At 37.9% G+C, this 22,240-nt stretch overlaps 1 protein-coding gene across 2 annotated transcripts in view; it reads right to left on the bottom strand.

Annotated features, from left to right (window-relative positions):
• Positions 1 to 4,650: 4,650 nt before the first annotated feature.
• The window catches only part of wdr20a (WD repeat domain 20a), a 60,846-nt gene continuing 43,256 nt past the window's right edge, over positions 4,651 to 22,240 (bottom strand). The window contains exons 3-4 of one of the 2 annotated variants that reach the window (XM_060829282.1): positions 11,823 to 13,109; positions 4,651 to 6,015 (exon numbers count right to left, since the gene is read on the bottom strand). In XM_060829282.1, the coding sequence (XP_060685265.1) occupies positions 5,962 to 6,015; positions 11,823 to 13,109 (1,341 nt within the window). In that variant the 3' untranslated portion in view covers positions 4,651 to 5,961. The remainder of the gene's footprint in view (positions 6,016 to 11,822; positions 13,110 to 22,240) is intronic. The other variant, XM_060829283.1, reaches the window with a different exon arrangement.

Below are 22,240 nucleotides of genomic sequence, written 5' to 3'. Positions count from 1 at the left end.
GGTAAATGAGGGGTACTGCATTTTGGGAAAGCAAATCTTAGCAGAATTTATACACTTAATGGTAATGTCTTATGGAGCATTGCTGAACAAAGAGTGCAGGTTCATAGCTCCTTGAAAGTGGAGTCGCAGGTAGATAGGATAATGAAGCTGGTGTTTGGTATGCTTTCCTTTATTGGTCAGAGTATTGAGTACAGGAGTTGGGAGGTCATGTTGCAGCTCTGCAGGACATTGGTTAGGCCACTTTTGGAATATTGCATGCAATTCTGGTCTTCTTCCTATTGGAAGGATGATGTTGTGAAACTTGAAAGGGTTCAGAAAAGACTTACGGGGATGTTACCAGAGTTTGAGGATTTGAGTTATGGGGAGAGGCTGAACAGGCTGGGGCTGTTTTCCCCGGAGTGTGGGAGGGTGAAGGGTGACTTTATAGAGGTTTATAAAATCATGAGGGGCATGGATAGGATAAATAGCCAAAGTCTTTTCCCTGGGGTGGGGGAGTCTAGAACTACAGGGCATAGGTTTAGGGTGAGAGGGGAAAAATATAAGAGAGACATACGGGGCAAATTTTTCATGCAGATGAATGAGCTGCCAGAAGAAGTGGTGGAGGCTAGTTTAATTGCAACATTTAAAAGGCATCTGAATGGGTATAAGAATAGGAAGGGTTTGGAAGGATATGGGCCAGGTGCTGGCAGGTACAACCAGATTGGGTTGGGATATCTGGTCAGCACAGACAAGTTGGACCGAAGGGTCTGTTTCCGTGCTGTACACCTCTATGACTATGACTATGACTATATACACAGATAGGCACTTGAAATGTCGTAACATTCATGGTTATGGGTCAAGCTCTGGAAAAACGTGAGTAGTGTACATAGGTCAGCACAGATTGAATGGACTGAATCATCCTTCTGTGCTGTATGATTGTCTGACTTTTAGGATAGTCCTCTTCCCTTTTGAGTGCCTCGATTTGAATATGCCTCCATCATACTTAGGCAATGCATTCCAGATCTTAACCATCCGCTGCATAAAAAAAGATTTTCCTCATATCACCATTAATTATTTCGCTCGTTACCTTAAATGTATATCCTCTTGTTCTCCATCCTTCCAATAATGTAAATTTTTACTCTATTGACTCTTGCTGACCTTTCTATTAAATTTCCATGCTGAAAATCTTGCATCTGTGCAAACAAAGATTGGTTCATCTGTCTCCACAACAGTTAAGGGCAAAAGTCAAGACAACAGATGTGCTCAGCAGAACTCAGAGCAGATTGGAGATTATCTCATACACACACAAACTAGTCATTTTTCACAAGAAATATTTAGACAAGAATTTTGTGGGCTCTTTATTATGCATAACTCATAATGAACAGAGCACTAATTTGTTAATCTTTTTAACTTGGCTATTTTAAATGGCTTGGATCAAAGGAAGAAGAAAGAGAACGCAGAGAAGGAACATGAGATATATGAAGACTAAACAGGTTGATAGAACAGTGACCCATGGATATTTGAAAACTCATTCTTCATTCAAATTGATGGAAGACGAGACCCATCACAGTAATCTGTAAGACTTCTTTTCATTATATCACTTGTACCAGGAAGCCTCCCACTATTAGGATTCAAACAATCCAATTGGTTAACCCTGCTTAGTTAACTGTTAGCAAATAACAAAACCTGTTCAGAACACAGAACATACAATAGTACAGCACAGTAAAGGCCCTTCAGCCCACAATGTCGTGCCGAGCATTTCTCTTCATCTAAGATCAACCAAACTTATACACCCCTCAATTTACTGCCGTTCATGTGCTTATCCAGCAATCGCTTAAATGTCCCTAATGTATCTCACTCTACCACCACTGTTGGCAGTGCATTCCGTGGACCCACCACTGTGTATAGAACCTACCACTGACATTTCCCCTAAACCTTCCTTGTGACAGCCATTTCTGCACTGGGGTAAAGTCTCTGCCTATTGACTCTACCTATGCCTCTCATTACCTTATACACCTCTATCAAGTCACCACTCATCCTTCTCTCCAGTGTGAAAGGTCTTAGCTCACTCAACCTCTCTTAATAAGATAAGCCCTCCAATTCAGGCAGCATCCTGGTAAATCTCCTCTCTAAAGCATCTACATATTCCTATAATAAGGCAACCAGAACTGGACACAATATTCCAAGTGTGGTCTAACCAGGGTTTTATAGAATTGCAGCAAAACCTCGCAGCTCTTAAACGCAATTCCCCCTGTTAATGAAAGCCAACACACTATATGCATTCTTGCCAACCCTATAAACTTGGGTAGCAACTTTGAGGGATCTATGTACATGGACCCCAAGATCCCGCTGTTCCTCCACTCTGCCAAGAATCCCATCTTTAACCCTGTACTCAGCATTCAAATTCAACCTTCCAAAATGAATCACTTTGCATTTAGCCAGATTGAATTCCATCTGCCACTTCTCAGCCCAGCTCTGCATCCTGTCAATGTCTTGTTATAGCCTGCAACAGCTCTCAACACTGCAAAGCACTACCCACTTTTGTGGAAGGGGCTTGAGGAACATTCGCTTCCATTCAATCATCTGGTACTACTCACGTGGAGAGCGAGGGTGCAAAGATCATTGCCAGAGGCACAGCACCACATTCCTCGCTTCCCATAGTAACCTTGGATAGAACTGGTCTGGCCCTGGGGACATATCTACCTTGATGGTTCCAAGAAATTCCAGCACATACACTTTCTTAATATCAATCTGTTTAAGCCTATTAACCTGGTCCATGGTGTTCTCACCATCAGCAAGATCCCTCTCTCTTGTGAATATTGAAGCAAAAACCTCATTTAGGGGCTCCCTACCTCTTCAGACTCCAGGCTCGAGTTCACTCCACTATTTCTGATCGGCCCTACCCCAATCATTCTCTTATTCCTCACGTAAGTGTAAAACAACTTTGGGTTTTCCCTAATCCTTCCTGCCAAAGCTTTTTCGTTTAGGGGCTCTTACGCTATAGTGATAGTAAACCTACCGCTATTCTGGGTCCAACTCCCACCTGCCAGAGTGATACATCATAACATATCCTAAGAGTTGTTGGAACTTAAAACAAACTGTGTGGAGGCAGATCTTATGGTAGTATTATAACCACTGGGCCAAAACATCCAGCCTCAAATGTACTACAGAATAATTTAGTCATGAAAGTCGATGGAAAATATAAAAAAAGCACTTTTAAAATTCATACATTGGATGGCCATCAATGGCTAGGCTAGCATTTATTACCCATCCCCAAATGCCCTGGAGAGTTGACTTCTGAAACCATTATAGTCCTTAGAATACTGGGACATCCACAGTGCTATTAGGAGGAAGATCATAATTACGTGACTAGAGGGAAAAGGCAGGAGAAGTAAAACTAGCTAAGTTGCTCTCTCAAAGAGCCAGCACAAACAAACAGGCCAAGTGGTATCCTTCTGTGCTGTAACCATTCTCCCCAGTAAAGTGAGGAAGACCATTTTATTTTCTTGGAATGTACCAGCAACCTTAATTATACTGATATTGTTGAATGCAGTTCTGTTGTTGGGTGTGAAGCATTCCTGTGGCATCTCTGTATGAAAGCAAAAAGAAAGGGAAGGGGTGATGTGATCAGATAGTAAGCCTGAAAAAAAATTATGAAATAAGGTTCCTTGATTGCGATTTTCCTTCCACTTAGGATTCAAGGAACTCCTATTTCTGCAGAAAGATCAATAGTAAGTAATTATCAATATACAATAATCAATGATTGAAGTAGCAAAGTCTGACTTTTTCCTGTTTTTGAAAGGCATTGTAATTTAGTTAAATGTTTTGACTTTCACTCCAAGTCCTTCAGCAAATGAAACCTACCTTAACACAGCTCAACAGCCACAAAATATTTTGAATGATGCAAGAGCCACAAAAGCTAGCACACAGGTATTTTTTCTTTAATTACAAATCCAGGCATACCAAGCAAGAAATAAAGAAAGACAACAAGAATGTTGCAGGAAGGATTATTGCAGCCTGAAGGTGACATCTGGACAGTCTACCGACCAGATCTTACTAACTCAAGAAAAAAATTAAGTGCTGAGCTAAATGATAACAAAGGCTGCTGTAACAATTGTTTAGATCGCAAACAGATAGGAATGTACAATCAGCTAAATGTAGACATACAACAGTCTTTTCAAAATTGCATTTGTAGTTTTAATGATACTATTTTAAAGGGAGAGATTCAGGGTTTTAATAAACATTGCCTTAAAGTATTTAAAATATTTAATGCTAAAGTTTACTAGTAAAGTTCAAGATGCCAGTTGCTTTCATGTTTTTGTTCTGCAGGTCCACTTTTGACAGGCTAACTACTGGAAGAAATCATATGCTTTACACAGGTTTACAACACAGACATGTGCTGACAGCTATGGTCCAAACTCAGTATTCACCTTGAACTAGCACTGCACTCTTCCTATTTAGGCAGCAATAATTAGTTGCTTTTCACTGAAGGAAAGTTTGGACATGGAACTGTGAAAACTGTTATTCTTTTAGTGAATTCATGATTTCCATGCCCAATTTAAAATAAAACAGTACATTGGGATCTTATATCAAAAAGTAACATCAGTTCACATCAGTGGAGATTTCAAAGTACACATGAAATGACCTAAGTAAAAAAACTGTCAAGAGGTATGCAAGATATCATTTATTCAAGCTTCATCTGTACTTTTACATTCTTTCAAGAAATCAGCATTAATCTGTACAGCAACTTTATAATATAATATGACCCAACCCACAGTAATTCCTGGTTAGATTGCATGACAGCTGTAAAATGTTTGGCACATCCTAAATTCATTTACATTGATGAGGGTCTGTTATGACCAGGCAATTCTAACCCACACAAAAAAATTGCATCAACCAATTCCTCAATGCAATTGTTCCTAATTGGCATCTAATAAATCCATGTGCTAGGTTTTGGACCTTGGCGATGCATCAACCACAGAAGTACAAAGCTCAGAAATTTAAAATATGCATTAGTTATGAAAACTCTACAGCTGAGATAACCTTAATTTTTAATACAAAGATTTTCTTTTGTACCAAATAGTCAATTCAACAAAGGATTAATTACAGCCAAATTTACTATTTTTACAACTGAAATAAAATAAACAGAAAAACTATATTCAAGATTTTATGTCTATTTTCTGAATTAGAAACCACGTTCATTAGAAGACAAAACATCAACTAGTGTATGATCATTGCCCCATGACGAACAGTATTTATATTTATAATACAGTTGGTTCAATTTGAAACAATATTAAAATACATGTTTAATAGATACAGAAGAAATTCCTTTTTTGTCTGCACATACCTGTACTGGGAGGTTTTGCACATCCTATTTTATTTCCTACTTACATTAAACTATTAAGTGCAACTTTTTCTTAATATAAATCTATGATTGCAACATCCACCTCTTGAATCACAAATTCAAGCCAGAAAGTAATGACTCAATTCCAGTGAGTGCATTCCAAGCTGCCTTCCAACTAGTTTCATTTTAAAAACAAAGGAAGCAAAACAAAAATCAGTGCAAAATACACAGTGAGATACTTGTTCACAGGGCCATTTAATGCACTGCAGATAGACTGTTTTAATCATTTTTCACTATATGTATGATTAAAGTACACCAGCTGAGAAAACAAAAGAAATTGAAAAGTTAAGATTTGATAAAATAGATTTTAGTATTTGCTGCTAATACCAAGGAAATAAGTTAGGAATAGTCTTGGAGTTAGCAGCCTTCCCATTTTACTTGGACAGATAAACCCATGTCAACAGCATACACTCGACACTGTTCCCCCAGTGGTAGCTCTACACAATTCACAGCAGAATTTTGAACAAAAACACCACTATAATAAAATTTCTAAAGCTCTGTGGCTGAAGACCAGCTCCTGGCTCCAATGTCATTACTTCTTATCCTGTGGCGAAGCTTTGCTAGCAGTACCACGGTGGCTATACTACTGTTCCGCTCGGCGAATTGGCTTGGTTTTGGGATGACATTAAACCCTGTAAATACAGCATTTCAAATTGTTATAATTTTGTCACTTTTACTAGATGTTAGTTCATTCGTAATTTATGACCCAATAAGTGTTTCAAGTTTTTCTGATGAGGCATCATAAAATATAGATAAATTGGGAATCTTTTCAGAAGCAATGAATTTCTGATAAATGCTTTTTTAGTCAAGTTTCACTTGAATTCTTATATGTAGAATTGCAAAAAAACCTAAACTTACTCAATGGGTCCAGCACCTACTAGAAGAACTAAATAATAAAATAAAAGTTATTAAGCTTGTATGTTGAAGTTGGCTCCAAAATAAATTCTGGCAAGTCAGATGACTTGAGTATTGAGCATAGAAAAGTAGATAGTTGAAACACTTTATTCTAGGTACACTATGAAATTATAACAAATGTGAAGCCACTCAGAGAGGTAGTACACTGCCTGACTTAGTCGTACAAATTCTGAATTTTAGTTTAGTATTTTCCACGAAATGGTTGTAATAAAGGGTGTTTGAGTGATATATTTTCTAATATGAATCAAAGGTTTCTAAAAGTGGACCTCAATTGCTCGTGAAAAACCAAAGGAAACTGTATAGGGAGAGGGCCGATGGATAAGAGTAAAAGCAGCCAATAATGAAGTTAGACAATTATGGGACCTTTGGTTATTATTACCCTGAATACAAATTTAAATATATGCACACTCTGCTGCAAATATCTCAACATTCTTCCTACCAGGTATACCAATGTGTATGGGCACAACCATTTTCACCATGTTTCTTGATTGATGGAGTTTGCAAAATATTAAGTACGAAATTTCTAACTCAAATTCCAGTAATAATTTTAATCCAAGCACTGCTGGCATTTGAATTTTCATATAAACTGCCAATTAGTTAGAAGACATCTGTGAGAGATCTATGCAGATCATTGCAACTGCACAAGTTAAACCGTTTCTTTCCATATCAAAATAGAAAAGCCACTGCATCTGCTTCTACCTTTCAACAGTGCACAAAAACAATTCTTGATGCATTCTCTCCTATGAACTTCTTCCTCCTGTAACCCAAGTCTTTTGGAATGCTGTGTCCTATATTAGTTCAAGAAGTGAACAATAGATTTTATAAGATTAGGATATTAGATTTTTAAGCCATTGGGAAAATTTGATTTGCCCATGGGCAGAACAGTCAGTTAAATTCTTCTAGTCTGATAATTCCCAACAACCATTTGCCGCAAACCTGTCCTTATAAAAAGCACTATGTAGACAAAAGGACAAAGTCAGAGTCACTCAGGGCATCTTTCAGCAGCTGAATTAATGGCAATGGACACTAGTCTACACTTCAGCTTTCCTATATATCAAAGGATCTGCAGAGTATTTTACATTTAGAAACTGCATGCATACACAAAGCTTCAAAATTATTAAGTTTAATACATTAGCAAACTGTTAATGTTTCAAAGCATTGAAAATAATTCCATTCATAATTATGAAAGCTTAGTGCATCAAAACAATTAAAGAAACTGAAATTTCAATCAGTTACTCACCATTCATACTGCATTAACCACATTTTTATGTTCTGCACAATAACGATGCACTTTTCATCAAATGGCTGAAGCAGAACAGCTTTTACAGTGGTTTTCTAAATCTTGGTGAAATATATTTTAGAAGTGGCTTGATTTGTTTTAAACGTGCAGAAAATTCAGCAAACCAACACTGCATATAGTTTGGTGCTGGAAGCTGCATCCCTCCATAATAAAGCAGTTATGTACTGCGAGCAAAGGGACAGGCTGAAGAACAACATTTTGAACATGTACATTTTAAAGAAGACACTGAACTCCCCATAAGGTCTTCATTTCACATCTCTCAGATTGTGCATGACAATCCAGTTCCATTTGTCAGTGTGCACAATGAAATTGTTTCTTTCTAGATCACTAAGTAGAGCAATACCTGAGGGAGAAAACCAAATACCAGATCTTCTAATTTCTGTAAATCAGCACTGGTGCCAAGAGATGAAGAAACATGAAGCTTATTCAGCTACACAAAATACTGCTAGAGTTGTGTGGGGTGGGGGTGTAGCTGCCATGGATCAGGGTAGCAAAGACAGAATTTGAATTAAAAATACATCACCTTTAAGAGTGATTTAATTGATACAAAGGAACATTGTCACTTCTTTTAAGGTAACAAAATGATCACCAGTGAAATCAATATGCATACGTTAGTTATATAGTACAAAACAGTATCAGTTTCTTAATCCCAATTACACATCTTAATGTTGAGAGGTAAATGATTAAGTTCTAAGTTCAAGCATTTCAAAAGAAAGAGGCTTTTGTTGACTTCTGCCCAATGATGGCGGCTTGTTTTAATATAGGCTAAAATTCTCTTTTGCTGTTAAGCTTACAACATCCTTACTGTAGATCCCTCTAAAAGTTAACTACTACTAGACTAAGCAGTTGTGCACTTTCTTTGATTGCAACTTACATAGCTCCAAGTATACAGCTTCCAATACCTATTAGTGCTGTATTAAAAATAAATTTGATTTATGATCTCATTCTTTTATTCATAGTCCATTATCTAAAAAACCTCTGGTTAACCTACTGAATAAAAATGTTTTCCCCCTATCTCAAATTGTAACCTTTAGTGGGTTGTATGGTCTCTTCTGCAATCATTGCTGGTGTTGCTTACCACTAGCTCTGAATGCTATTTCAGAAAAATATGGTATGGACAATAGTACCTTAGTTCGAAATCAAACTACCCATGATCCCAGCAGGGGTAGACTGATGGGAATCAGACAACAATTAACAGCATCCATTCATATGTGCATGGAATTACTATTTGAGGTACTGGGTCATTACTTGCTACCAAAATGCAATGGGGGCGATGGAGTTCTCCATTATTTATGCATGCATGTCTCAGTAAATTCAAGTGCAGACTGAGGCATGGTTAAACATTGGAATACAAATGTTGCTGTCTAAGTCTCACAGCTGTACTGTTAGCTTCATGAAATTAGCATCTTGCCGTTTGTATGCCCATTGCAACGTAGTGGACGTCATGTTACTGCACTTGAACAAGTAGTTACAAACTAAACTTGTCGCAGAATATAAAGTTTTGACATTTCAATCCAATTACACTTTAATAATGTGTAAATGACAATTACCATCAAACCACCTCTGGCTTTGAAAATTAACCATTGCAAATGCGGGGTTCCTTTAGGTTTTAATTGTCAGGGATTGTAAAATTGCAAAATTTAGAACTTACTTTTAAAAACAAATTGTTCATTTGTCTATTTTTCCCCTCATTGCAATTTTTCACTTTTTTTCTTGACATTTGATAGACAGGAAATTCTTAATCTAATTTACACTCAAGTCCTTTGATATTAATTTCACAATCATTCAACTTGCCTTATTTAATCAGGTCAAAGATGCTCAGTTTTCCTCAATTTAGTTTTATCAACTTATGCTTCTAATAGCTTGCAGAGTAAAACATCATCCTGATTGAACAGCAGGATTGACTAAAGGTAAACACCAAATGGTACCCTGCTACAGCAAATAATGACTGATCAAAAACCATTTTCAGGTGAAAGAAACCAAGATGCAGTGGCAATGATAACAAATTCTTATCTGGTTGTCTTTATGGATATAATTAGGTTAAGGCCGAAAAAAACACCTAATCACCATATAATAGTCAATTTAGGAAACTGTAATGAATCCATAAAATACAAGTTGCATATTTACTTTTAAAATGTATTAAATATTTAAATCTGCATATTTCAGATAACTTGCAATATTTACACCACCTATAAAGTCAAGCTTGATAAACTCTGTGTCCTTCTTGATCCATTAAACACAATAAGAAATGTTAAATGTAAAACATCATTACAGACTGATCATATTGTGCAACAATAGATCATTGGTGTTACAATGGCACTGCAAAGAATTAAGAAATATTTGTAATATTTTCATGAATTTAGTTATTACAAACATATTGCAATGTCACACAACCAAAGTCAATAGGAGCACGTCTGATAGCTAGGTGTAGTGACAAACCTTAATTTATACATAAAATAAAATAGTTCGATGCCTTTGGATGACAGCAACTCAACAATCAATGCAAATGGAAAGATCAGCAACAGCAAGAGGCAGAAATTCCAATTTTCTTTAGAAAGAAAAAAAAATGCTCAGTCTGCAAGTCCGTATATTTAAAAAAATCCTGGTGAAACAAATGCTATTGAAGAACAAACCCAATGTATTTTAAAAATAAAGCAAAATTACTCTATTACATTATCCATCCACCACAAATTCATTGCAATCAGAAAGCAGGTGCCTGAAATGTGCATACATTAGAGATTTCACAGATATTGCAAGAAAAACTCAATTTTATCAACAATCATACAAGTTCTTTGGGAAATGAATGTTAAATAACGAGTTAATACCTGAATTTAAACTTTTAACACCTGCTCAAATTTTATAAGGCTCTAAATTTAAACAGTCATTTTCTTTATTAATAAACAGACAATTAAATCATTGACAATTTAAGATTACTATGAAAAGCACTAGACCATAAATCCATCTCTTAATATTTATTTCATTGTTATTGTATTAACTCAAATTTGAGATTAGTTGATTGCCAGCATGCTTTCAACATAAATAAAATTAAAATGGTGCAGTCATAATTTCATTTTCTTAGTAATGGGAGAAATAAATCAGAAATATTTACCTTTTAAAAATTAGATAATTGTGCAAAGTATATTCTTATCCCACTTTTGCATGTACAATAATAAAGGTTTTAAAACAAAATGATTTTTTTTTTAAAAATGTGCCAAAAAAATTACAATGTTAATGACTGTAGTGAGCTTGCAGCTTTAGATTCAAAAGCTATCATTTTCAGACATGAGGACACTTATTGTAAACAAAATCTTGTTACCACAGTCAGAAAAACTGAAACAACAGCCTTTATATACAGCATACATTCATTTAATATACACTAGCAGTATTCACTGGTCTTCTTGTCCAAACTGTGAATTAAAGAAATTGACATCTCACTGAATTCCACTGTAAAAATTGTGGATTGTTCTGGTACACACCAGATCATTAAAACATGCACAACTTTTTACAGAGATGTACAGTAGTAGTTAATACAGGACATGATAAATATACCCCATGTTTAAGACAAGTTATTATACACATTACTCCATTTATAGAAGCACTTAACCTTCATTAGAAAAAAAATTATCCTTTTAGAAATGATGCTTTTCATATACAGAGATATATATCTCTATATACACAGACATATGTATATATACACATCTATAAATATATATATATATATTTATATATATATATACACACACACACACACACACATACACAACCATTTTGATACTTTATATTAGTGAAAGGGAAGTCCATCCTCATCTATGAATTTCATTTGTGAAGGGCAAGAAATAAATGGAATACAATAAATCTAACAGACCACAGTAGTGTGAATGATAATAAAGATGGCCCAATGTTTTCTGCAAATTATGTTGTAATCACTCCACACTGTGGACCTGAAATGGCAGGCCTGGTGAAAGAGATTACACCTTGTCATTTTGGAATTTAAAAAAATATATTTACTACATTTCATGGTTTATTAGTATTTTTACTATTGCCTCAAGAGCAAGTCACTGCAGAATAATCAATATATGACAATATTTGGAATTAACAGTGGCTATGAAAAGGAAACCATAATTTTGGTCAAAAGCAGCTTTTTGAAAATAATTTATTTGCTCCAAAAGAGGAAATGACTGAACTTATTTTTTTTATAACTTAGGTCTAAGAGCTCAGACTTACCACTTTACCAGGCCTTGCCCATGTGCAAATAAATCCCTCTTGACAGGCAGTGACTATACAGTCTTCAAGAAATATTAACACAGTCAGTCTTTCATGTGCTATCTTTTTACAGATAAGAGGCTCTAACAAGGGCACATCATCCATTCTAGGGCAGAGAGAAGTTCCAAGAGTCTTAGCGGAGTCCATTTTAGTTTTGGTGACTAGGTTTAGCTTGTCGCTGCTTTTGCTGGAAATGTGGCCCATGCTGTGATTTCGTTTGTGATCCTTCTCATGGTGTCTTTCCTTGCGGTCGTGTAGTGATAAGGTTGCAAACTTACTGACTCCAGAAGCAATTGCACCATCCATGACGCTGCTTTTGTTATTGACATTTGTAACTGCTGAATGTGGAAGGCTATTTGATCGAGGAAGAGGTGGAGGTAAAGAGTTGCTGGGTGTTGTTGTGATGCTGCTGTTGCCATTGCTTCCAGTGCTGGTTGCAACATTTCCAGCAGATGGGCTTGTGGCATTCATCACATTTGTGTGTGTCCGAGCACGTGAAAGAGGTTGGTGAGGGAACAAAATATCTTCCGTCAAATCCCACAAACAAAGCTGTGTGTCTTGGCCAACAGATCCAAACCTGTACGTGACACTTACAGGGCGACTGTCTGTAGAATTCCTTTTTGACAACCTAGATTGTGTACTATTTGCTCGATCTCTGCCAAAGTGTATTTGGTCTTGGAAGTCCTCATCACTCCCACTGAACTCCATAGGATCATTTTCTTCTACACTAGTGGTATACGGATCAAATGCAACAACACTGACCCATGACTTATGTCCATGTCCCCTGGCTATTACACGACAGTCTATAAAAGACCACACGGTCACCAGATCATCCTCTCCACCTGTTACAATGTATTTTCCATCTGGACTCCAACACACACATAGCAGTCCTCCAAAGTAACTTTTCATTGTACCATGTAACTCCACTGAATCAAAGTTAAACACACGGAGAAATCCATCCTGACTTACACAAGCAAGGTACTTCCCATCAGGAGAGAATGCAAATTCATTCAGAGCCCCCTCTCCAACTGTCCATTTGAGTAAAGGGTTTCTTGTAGATTTGCTTTTACAAGTGTGAACTGCATAATTGTCTCCTTGTTTCAATGGCTGATAATGCGGTGCTGTGGTACCACAAGAATGTTCCACATTATACAAGTACATATTGCCACTGGAATGAGACACTAAAAACAGGCTTTCTGAACCAGGCACCCATTTAACACAGGTTACTCGTGACTTGTCTATTAACCTCTGTTGAGGAAAAAGACAACGAATTAATACTTCTATTGTGCAATATCTTCTAAACTACATTGAAGCATGTAATAGATAGAACAGTTAACAAAATTAAATTAAAATTCACTTTCCTTTATAAAGAAACTTTTAAAGTACTATGTAAAACATATCAATCTTTGACAAAATAACTACTATTTTTGTTATCAGTAAAATAATGAACCATTAACTATTGAATTAAAAAAAATCTGTATAACCAAACATAAATAGGACATTATAATCATATCAGCTTTAAAACACGAACCACAAACACAGATTATCATTACATGATATTTTACAAGTGAGTGACTCAGTGAAACAATATAAAATCCATAACTTCAGATCATGAATGCTCCCAGGCTAATAGATCACCTGCAAGTAATGAGTTGGCAAAAAAAAAATCCGACTTCCTGTGGAATCAACAGTCTTGCATCTCAAGCACGGCACATCCTCAGGTGATCTGGGCTAATAGTATGGATTCTGCTGTGCTAGTAACAGTATGGCTGTCAGCACTTGCCATTATTACTAGGTAAAACCAAATTCAACTGCTATCCACCACATATACACGATTAAAAGTAAAACCTGGAAACTGCTGTAAATGATATCCTGCCTCTCCACAAGTTGTAATCTTTTGCACTGAAATATGTACAGAGATCATTGTCATGGGTTAGGTACCCAGTATTCTCACACTAAGATGGATGACCAAATCAGGGCCTGTTCAATCAAGAGTTACTGAGTTTTTGAAACAACGCAGTGATAACTGCTGAATAAGAGCAGGTCAGAAGCTCTGAATTCTGCAATACTTTCTCCCGTTGTTCATCTACAAGACCAGTCAGGAGTGAGATAGAATGTTCTCATTTGACTAGAAGGCTGCATTTCCAACATGCCCAGGATACTCAACAATATCCAGGAAAAACCAACCCTTCCTAAGCCACCACTTTCAACATTCAGTCCCTTCACCAACTTACAGTAGAAGGTAAGATGCAATATAAAAACTCATCCAGGCTCCTTTGGCAGCACCATCCAAACCCACAACCTGCACCACCTAGAAGGTTAAGAGGAGCAGATTCATGGGAACACAACCTACAAGTCCCCTTACAAGTCACACATCATCCTGACTTGGAACTGAATCAGCATTCCTCACTGTCACTAGTTCAAAATCCTAGAACTCTCTTTCCACAGTCCCAAAGCATGCTGCAGTTAAAAATGGCAGCTCACCACTACCTTTCAAGGGTAGTTAAGGTTGGGTAATAATTGCTGGCCCATTCAAACATGTCACACTCGCAAACATATAAAAAGAAACCTTTCTGACCGTGGGAAAAAAATTCATTTAGCGCAGTCACATTCCCTCATAAGAAAATTAATGCTGCAACCTACAATGTTTTTTCATGTCCTTCCTATCCACATATTCTAATCTTGATTTCAGTTCACGCACAATGATCTAAATACATTTTATATATATTTTTTTAAAACTACTATTATTGTGGTCTACCCATTTTAGTAAGAATTCCTCAATCTAACTGGGTTATAGTCCGACAGGTTTAATTGGAAGCACTAGCTTTCGGAGCGCTGCTCTTTCATCAGGACAACCAGCTGATGAAGGAGCAGTGCTACAAAAGCCAGCGCTTCCAATTAAACCTGTCGGACTATAACCTGGTGTTGTGAGATTTTTCAACTTTGTCCACTTCAGTCCAATACCAGCATCTCCAAATCAATCTAACTGGTGATGCTTGACCTTGTTTAAACAGGATTTATCATGCTGTAGAGGGTATAAATTTAAAACACATACTGGATGAATGAAAACTCTACAATCACTCACTAAAAGTCCAAACAAAAGTCAGAGAGTGGGAGATAAAGACACTCATATAGTCACAGCAAAATCCAGACCAATTACTTCACTTTCTCAACAATCCATTAATTACTTTCAAACATTTTTCAGAATCATCGGATAATAGAATGCTTACAAAACAGGAGGCCATTTGATCCATCTTTTCCACATTAAATAGTCCACTTCTTGGCCTTTTTCCCGCATCCTTGTAAATTTCTTCAAGTAACTATCCAATTCCCTTTTGGAAGCCACAATTGAATCTGCCTTCACCCAACTCATTTCTAATCACAGCTCATCCTTCTGTTTTTTTTATGCCATTCACTTCAAATTAGTGCACTCTGGCCATTTCACCAATGGGTCAGTTTGTCTCCATCTTTTTTGTCTAGTCCCATGTGACTTTGAACACAGGAACACCATTACCAAATCTTTTTGACCTTTTATTTGATCATACTTTACTCTGTCTTCATCTTACTAAAATAATTGTTATAATATGTTTATTATAATAAAGGCATAATGTTCCCGTGGCACAATTCTGACAGCAGTTGAATCTATTCCTCACATTTTCTGATCAATTACAATCAGTCCTTTGGAATTCATAGAATGTGTATATAACAACTTTTGCAGAGGTTTTAAATCCTGTATCACAAATTCAGATATGCTGAAGGGTCAGATGACATCACAAATAATATGGAAATCTGTTATCTTTACATATCACACAATCATTTTCTTTATAAATCACTCTCGAAATTAAGAAACATAACTTCAGATCGTGAATATGTCAACTGAGAAAGTTTTCCTTTTTTTAAAAAACATTAGTTCCAATGTGGGGCATCAATCATCTATTGTTATGAATCCAAGATATAAAATGCAAACATCAGGCTTTGAATAGCTTTTTCCTGTTTTTGCTTACAATAGTACACAAACAATACCATGCCCTACTGTAGAATCACAGGATATTCTGCTTTCTCTATGGCAGAGGCTCCTAGATATGCAGTACACGGTCAATCCAAGTAATATAAGGGGAAACAAGAACATTTTCACCCTTTGCAGCTATATATTTAATCTGTTAACTTACTAGCAGATCTAATATAATATGTTTGTTATTTGATTCTTGAATACAGGTTTTTGTCACCTGAAGCATAACAGGATCTTTTTTTAAAAATTAGACCCTGAAAGTAAGATTGAACATTCATTATAGTCCCAGGCAAACACAATGAAACCAATCCAATGTTTGCATTTGACAGTGCTGCTCTGGTAAATTGAAAATAACAAAGGCTAGGAATCCTGCAGTGAGTAACTTGCCTCCTGACTCACCAAAGCCTTTCCACCATCTGCAAAGCGCAAGTCAGGAGTGTGGTGGAATACTCTCCACCTGCCTGAATGAGAGCAGCTCCAACAACACTCCTGAAGTTTGACACTAACCATGACAAAGCAATCTGTGTGTCTGGCACCACATCCACGAACATTCAGTTCCTCCACCACCAATGAACATGAACAACAGTGTGCACCATCTCCAAAATGTACTGCAGAAATTCACCAGAGCTCCTTAGACAGCACCTAAATCCACGACCCCTACCATCTCAAAAGACAGATACATGGAAACACCACCACCTGCAAGATCCTCTCCAAGCCACACTCAGCCTGAATTGGAAATATGTCCTTGCTTCTTAGTTGTTGCAAGGTCAAAATCCTGGAACTCTTTCCCTAACAGTATTGTGTGTAAACCTGCAAGAGATGGATATACAGTGGTTCAAGAAGGTAGTTCACCATCATCTTCTGAAGGACAACAGGAATTGGCAAGAAATGCTGGCCCAGCCAGCAACGCTCACATCCCGTGAGTATAGAAAAAATACTTATGCTAATTCAGATACTGTCTCAATCCATCTGGGTGGCATTAGAAGTTACAATTGTTTATTTTGAAGGTCATAGGATATGTGAAAATATGAATTATGGAGTATCACAACAAAGGAATGCATTTTATAGTCAAATCAAAATATGTGACCTTTCAAAAGATTACGCTGAAAACCTGATTGGGCAATTTAATTTGAAACTCCTAATGATAACGATGCAGCAAAGAAACAAATCTGAGAGCTACAAGGTAATGTGAGAGTTCAATGTAAACTGACTTTGGGAAACTAGACTTTCAAAACAGCTTTAATCAGCAGTATCTCAAAGTATAGGATCTATGAAATAACTAAAAAAACAACTCTGGAAACTTCAAAACATCAAAAGAAGTGCAGTGAAACAATCAGACTTTCAACCCTCACCTTGATAGTAAAATAACTTGCCTAAATACTTGTTCATTTTCACATTTCTTGCCTTGACGTAGAACAAATTGCCATTGTAAAATCCATTAGATGTCCGGTGAAAAAAAGTATGATGAGCTATGTATAAAAATGTGCTGGTCTTACCCTTCCACTTGCTTGAATTTTGCTCATGAAATTTTGCAATAGTAGCAGGTATAAAATGCAATAACGACCACAATCATAGATAGAGAGATGCACAGAGCAGAAAAGGTAATGTAGTGATTCTAATGATGCTGCAAAACAGTTTCTCACAATATCTATACAGTGTAGTCTGTAAAGTGTTTATTTTGTGGTTTGTAGTTTGTAAGGACTGCATTTTGTTTTAACGAGGTCAAGGGACAAAGGGCCCTAAAGTAATTAATATTGTTTGATTTTAAGAGCTCTTTAAAGGTTTAATCCAAAGGCCCAAGTTATGGTAGGAGAACTACAGGCTTTGTATTGCTCCTCCCATTTTATGAAGATGGAGGCTGAGCACAGCACATGTGTACGAGGTGTCTCAAGTTGCAGCTCCTCAAAGCTCAGGTTTTGGAGCTGGAGCAATGGCTGGAGATACTTCTGTAGGCCTCTATGTCTCTATTCACAAAGCTGAGAGGGTCACTGAAGTACATAAAGGTGGCCAGGCCGCAGGCTAAAACTCCACAGGTAAGCAGGGAATGGGTGACCAGAGTAAAAGGACTAGATTAGATTAGATTACTTAGTGTGGAAACAGGCCCTTCAGCCCAACAAGTCCACACCGACCCGCCGAAGCGCAACCCACCCTGACCCATTCCCCTACATTTATCCCTTCACCTAACACTACGGGCAATTTAGCATGGCCAATTCACCTAACCTGCACATTTGTGGACTGTGGGAGGAAACCGGAGCACCCAGAGGAAACCCACACAAGCATGGGGAGAATGTGTAAACTCCACACAGTCAGTCGCCTGAGGCAGGAATTGAACTCGGGTCTCTGGCGCTGTGAGGCAGCAGTGCTAACCACTGAGCCACCATGTCGCCCGTTTTTTTAATAGCAATCTCCATTCCCAGGCCCTGATGATTGTGTATTTCCCACAGACTCATTCCAGCTTTCATTTACCTTCTAGGTCGGCAGTAACACCCCTGTGGACATTCCTCTGAAAAAACAGATATACTGCTTTGGATACTGTAATGGGGTAATGACCTCCTAGGGGAAAGCAATAACAGTCAAACTTGTTGCACCATGGTTTGATCTGCTGCACAGAAGAGAGGAGGAAAAAGTGTGGAAATACAATAATTATGGGGAATTCAAGTATAAAGGGAATAAATATAAATTTCTGTGGCTACAAACAAGACTCCAGAATATTATATTGCTTCTCTGGAGCTAGGGTCAAGGATATCTCAGACTATAGGACATTCCGGAGGGGGAGGGTGAACAGCCAGTGGTGTGGTATACATTGGTACCAATGACATAGATGGCAAAAAAGGAATGAGGTCCTAAAAGCAGAATGTAGGAAATAAGTTGAAAAGTAGGACCTCAAAGACAATGATGTCAAGGTTACTACCTATGCCACGTAGTAATTTAGAGTAGAAAAACCAGGATACGTCAGTTGAATGCGTGGCTGGAAAGATGGTGCAAGGGAGAAGGATTCAGACCACGGGGATATTGAAACTGATCCAGGGGGTGAGTGCAGAACCAGTACAAACTGGATGGGTTAACCTGGACAGGATCGGGACAGATGTCCTAGGGCAAGTATTTACTGGTGTGGTTGGGGCGGGTTTAAGATCGAACAGCAGGATGAAGGGAAACTAAGCACGGTGACAAGGGAAGGAGACAGATAGGCAGTAACAAAAGAACAGTGAACAAAGAACAGTAAGCGCAGGAACAAGCACTTCAGCCCACCAAGCCCTTCTAAACTAAAAACCTTTTGTCTCTATGCAGCCAGTATCTATTCCCTGTCTATACACGTATCTGTGAAAATGTCACTTAAACATTGCTATTCTACCTGCATCAACCATCTTCTCTGGCAGTGCATTCCAGGCACTTAGCATCTTGCGTGTCAAAAAACTTTGACTATCAAATCTCCTTTAAACTTTCCCCCTTTACCTTAAATCTATGCCCCCGAGTAATTGATATTTCTATCCCTAGGAAAGAGACTCCAGCTCTTCATTCTATCCATGCCTCTCAATTTTGTAAGCTTCTTTCAAGTTGCCCCTCAATCTCCTACGTTCTAGTGAAGACAAACCAAGATTGTCCAATCTCTCTTCATAACTGATTCTCCAAATCAGGCAACATCTTGGTAACCTTTTTTGCACCCTCTAGAAAACCTCCACCTCCTTATGGTAGTGCAGCAACTAGAACTGTATGCAATATTCCAAATGCGGCAAAACTAAAGAACTACACAGCTGCAACATGACCAGCTAATTTTTATACTCTACACTCTGACCAATGAACATTAGCATGCCATACACCTTCTTGATCACCTTATCCATTTACGTTCAAGAGTGTGGTGCTGGAAAAGCACAGCAGATCAGACAGCATCTGAGGAACAGGGAAATCAACATTTCAGGCAAAAGCTCTTCATCAGGCATTCCTGTGCGTTTCCAGCACCACACTTTTGACTCTAATCTCCAGCATCTACAGTACTCACTTCCACCTTATCCACGTATGTTGTCACTTTCATAAAATTATGGACCTAAATGCCTAGATCCCTCAGTGTGTCAATGCATCCAAGGGTTCTGCCATTTATTGTATACCCACCTCCTGCATTAGACCTTTCAAAATGCGTCCTCATATTTACTGTCAGAGTCAGAATTGTACAGCACAGAAACAGACCCTTCAGTCCAAATTGCCCATGCCAACCAGATATCCTAAATAAATTTAGTCCCATTTGTCAGCATTTGAACTTTTAAATGATGCAACATCCTGGAGATTATTATTGACCAGAAACTCAACTGGACTCAGCACAAACACAACTGGCTACAAGAGCAGGTCAGAGGCTAGGAATATTAGAAATCCCATCTCATAACTCCCAAAGTCTACCCACCTACAAGCACAAATCAGGAGTGTGATGGAATACTCCCTGCATGCCTGGATGAGTGCAGCACCAACACTCTAGAAGCTTGAGACCCTCTAGGACATAGCAGCCCATTTGTTTGGCACTACATCCACAAGTATGCACTCCTTTCACCATCGACATTCAAGAGCAGCAGTATGTACTATCTACAAGATGCACTGCAGAAATTCAAAGATCTTCAGACAAAACCTTCCAAACTCATTTAAAAATCACACAACACCAGGTTATAGTCCAACAGGTCTAATTGGAAGCACTAGCTTTCAGAGCACCATGGGTTTACAACTAATTTATCCTTTAGCAGTCGTGTCTAGTCTGTCTCAGCAAGTCACTTCTTAGTTTTGTAAAATTTGCCATTCCCCAGTTTAAAATACTTACTCCTAACTTATCTTTGTCCTTTCCTGTAATAATACTAAATCTAACAGAATTGTGGTCACTATCCCTGGTATGGTCTACTGTCTAACTCTATCTTAAACACACTGAACGACTTGGCTTCTACAGCCTTCTCCGGTAATGAGTTCTACAGATAAAGAAATTCCTCATTGTCTTGATCATTTCCACATCCATTCTATCTAGGCCTCTCAATATTCTGTAAATTTCAATCAGATTTTCCTCCTCATCCTTCTAAATTCCAATGAGTACAGACCAGGCACCTCAACACCCCTCTTGTGTTCAGCTCTTTCATCATTCTTATAAATCTCATCTGGACCCCCTCCAAGGACAGCAAGTCCTTCTTTAGATTTTGGGCCCAAAACTGCAGTTGTAAATGCAGTCTGACCAGAGCATTATTGAGCCTCAGCACAACATCCCTGTTCTTGTATTCTCACTCTCTCAAAACGCATGCTAACATTGTACTGTATTTGCCTTTCTAATTGCCAAATGAACCTGCGTTATGCTTAGCAGAATCCTGAACTCAATAATCTCTTTATGCTTCAGATGCTTAGAAAGTACATACATCTGTTGCAAAGTACATAATCCCACACTTCGCCTCATTGTACTCCATCTGCTATTTCTTTGCCCAAGACCTTCTGCAGCCTGCCCATCTCCTCAACACTCCCTGCACCTTAATTTATTTTTCTTCAATTGCAAACTTAGAAACAACGTCCTCAGTTCCTTCAGATTCCTGAAGAAGGGCTTATGCTCGAAACGTCGATTCTCCTGTTCCTTGGATGCTGCCTGACCTGCTGTGCTTTTCCAGCAACACATTTTCAGCTCTGATCTCCAGCATCTGCAGTCCTCACTTTCTCCTCCTTCATCAAGACCATTGATATATATCATGAATAGTTGTGGTCCCAACACTGACCTCTGCAGAACTCCACGAATCACCAGCTGCAATCCTAAAAAGACTCCTTTATCCTCCTTCTCTGTCTTCTCCCAGTCAATCCTCTATGCATGCCAGTAAATTGCCCTAACACCATGGGTCCTTAACTTATTAGTAGCTTCCTGTGGGGAAATCTTGTCAAATGCTTTCTGGAAATCTAAATAGATCACGTCCACTGCTCTCCTTTGTATAACTTGCCTGTTACCTCCTCAAAGAATTCTAACAGATTTGTGACGCATGACCCTTGATGAAGCTATGTTGTCTCAGCCCTATTTTTCATGCACTACCGGGCACTCCACAATCTCATCCTTAATAATGGACTCTAAAATCTTATCAATGACAGAGGTCAAGTTAACTAGCCAAGTATCTCCCAACTTCTGCCTAGTTTGAAGTCCTCATGGTCACTGCATTTATCATTTCCACAAGGACCCTGTTCTAGCCCAACTTAGTTGCAAACCACCCAACAGCATAGTTATTTCCAGCACCATTATTGGAGCCAATATCCCATAAAATTGAAGCCTTCCTTTCCAAACAACTCCTTCAGTCAGATTATTACCTCCTTAATCTTTTTAACCTGATGTTAATTTGCACATTGTTCTGCTAAAAGCCTGAGATTATACCGTTTGAGA

The sequence above is a fragment of the Hemiscyllium ocellatum genome, chromosome 8, assembly GCF_020745735.1.
Source record: "Hemiscyllium ocellatum isolate sHemOce1 chromosome 8, sHemOce1.pat.X.cur, whole genome shotgun sequence".
Taxonomy (NCBI): Eukaryota; Metazoa; Chordata; class Chondrichthyes; order Orectolobiformes; family Hemiscylliidae; genus Hemiscyllium; species Hemiscyllium ocellatum.
The sequence above is the reverse complement of the archived record's forward strand: the minus strand, read 5'-3'. Positions and strand labels throughout refer to the sequence as shown.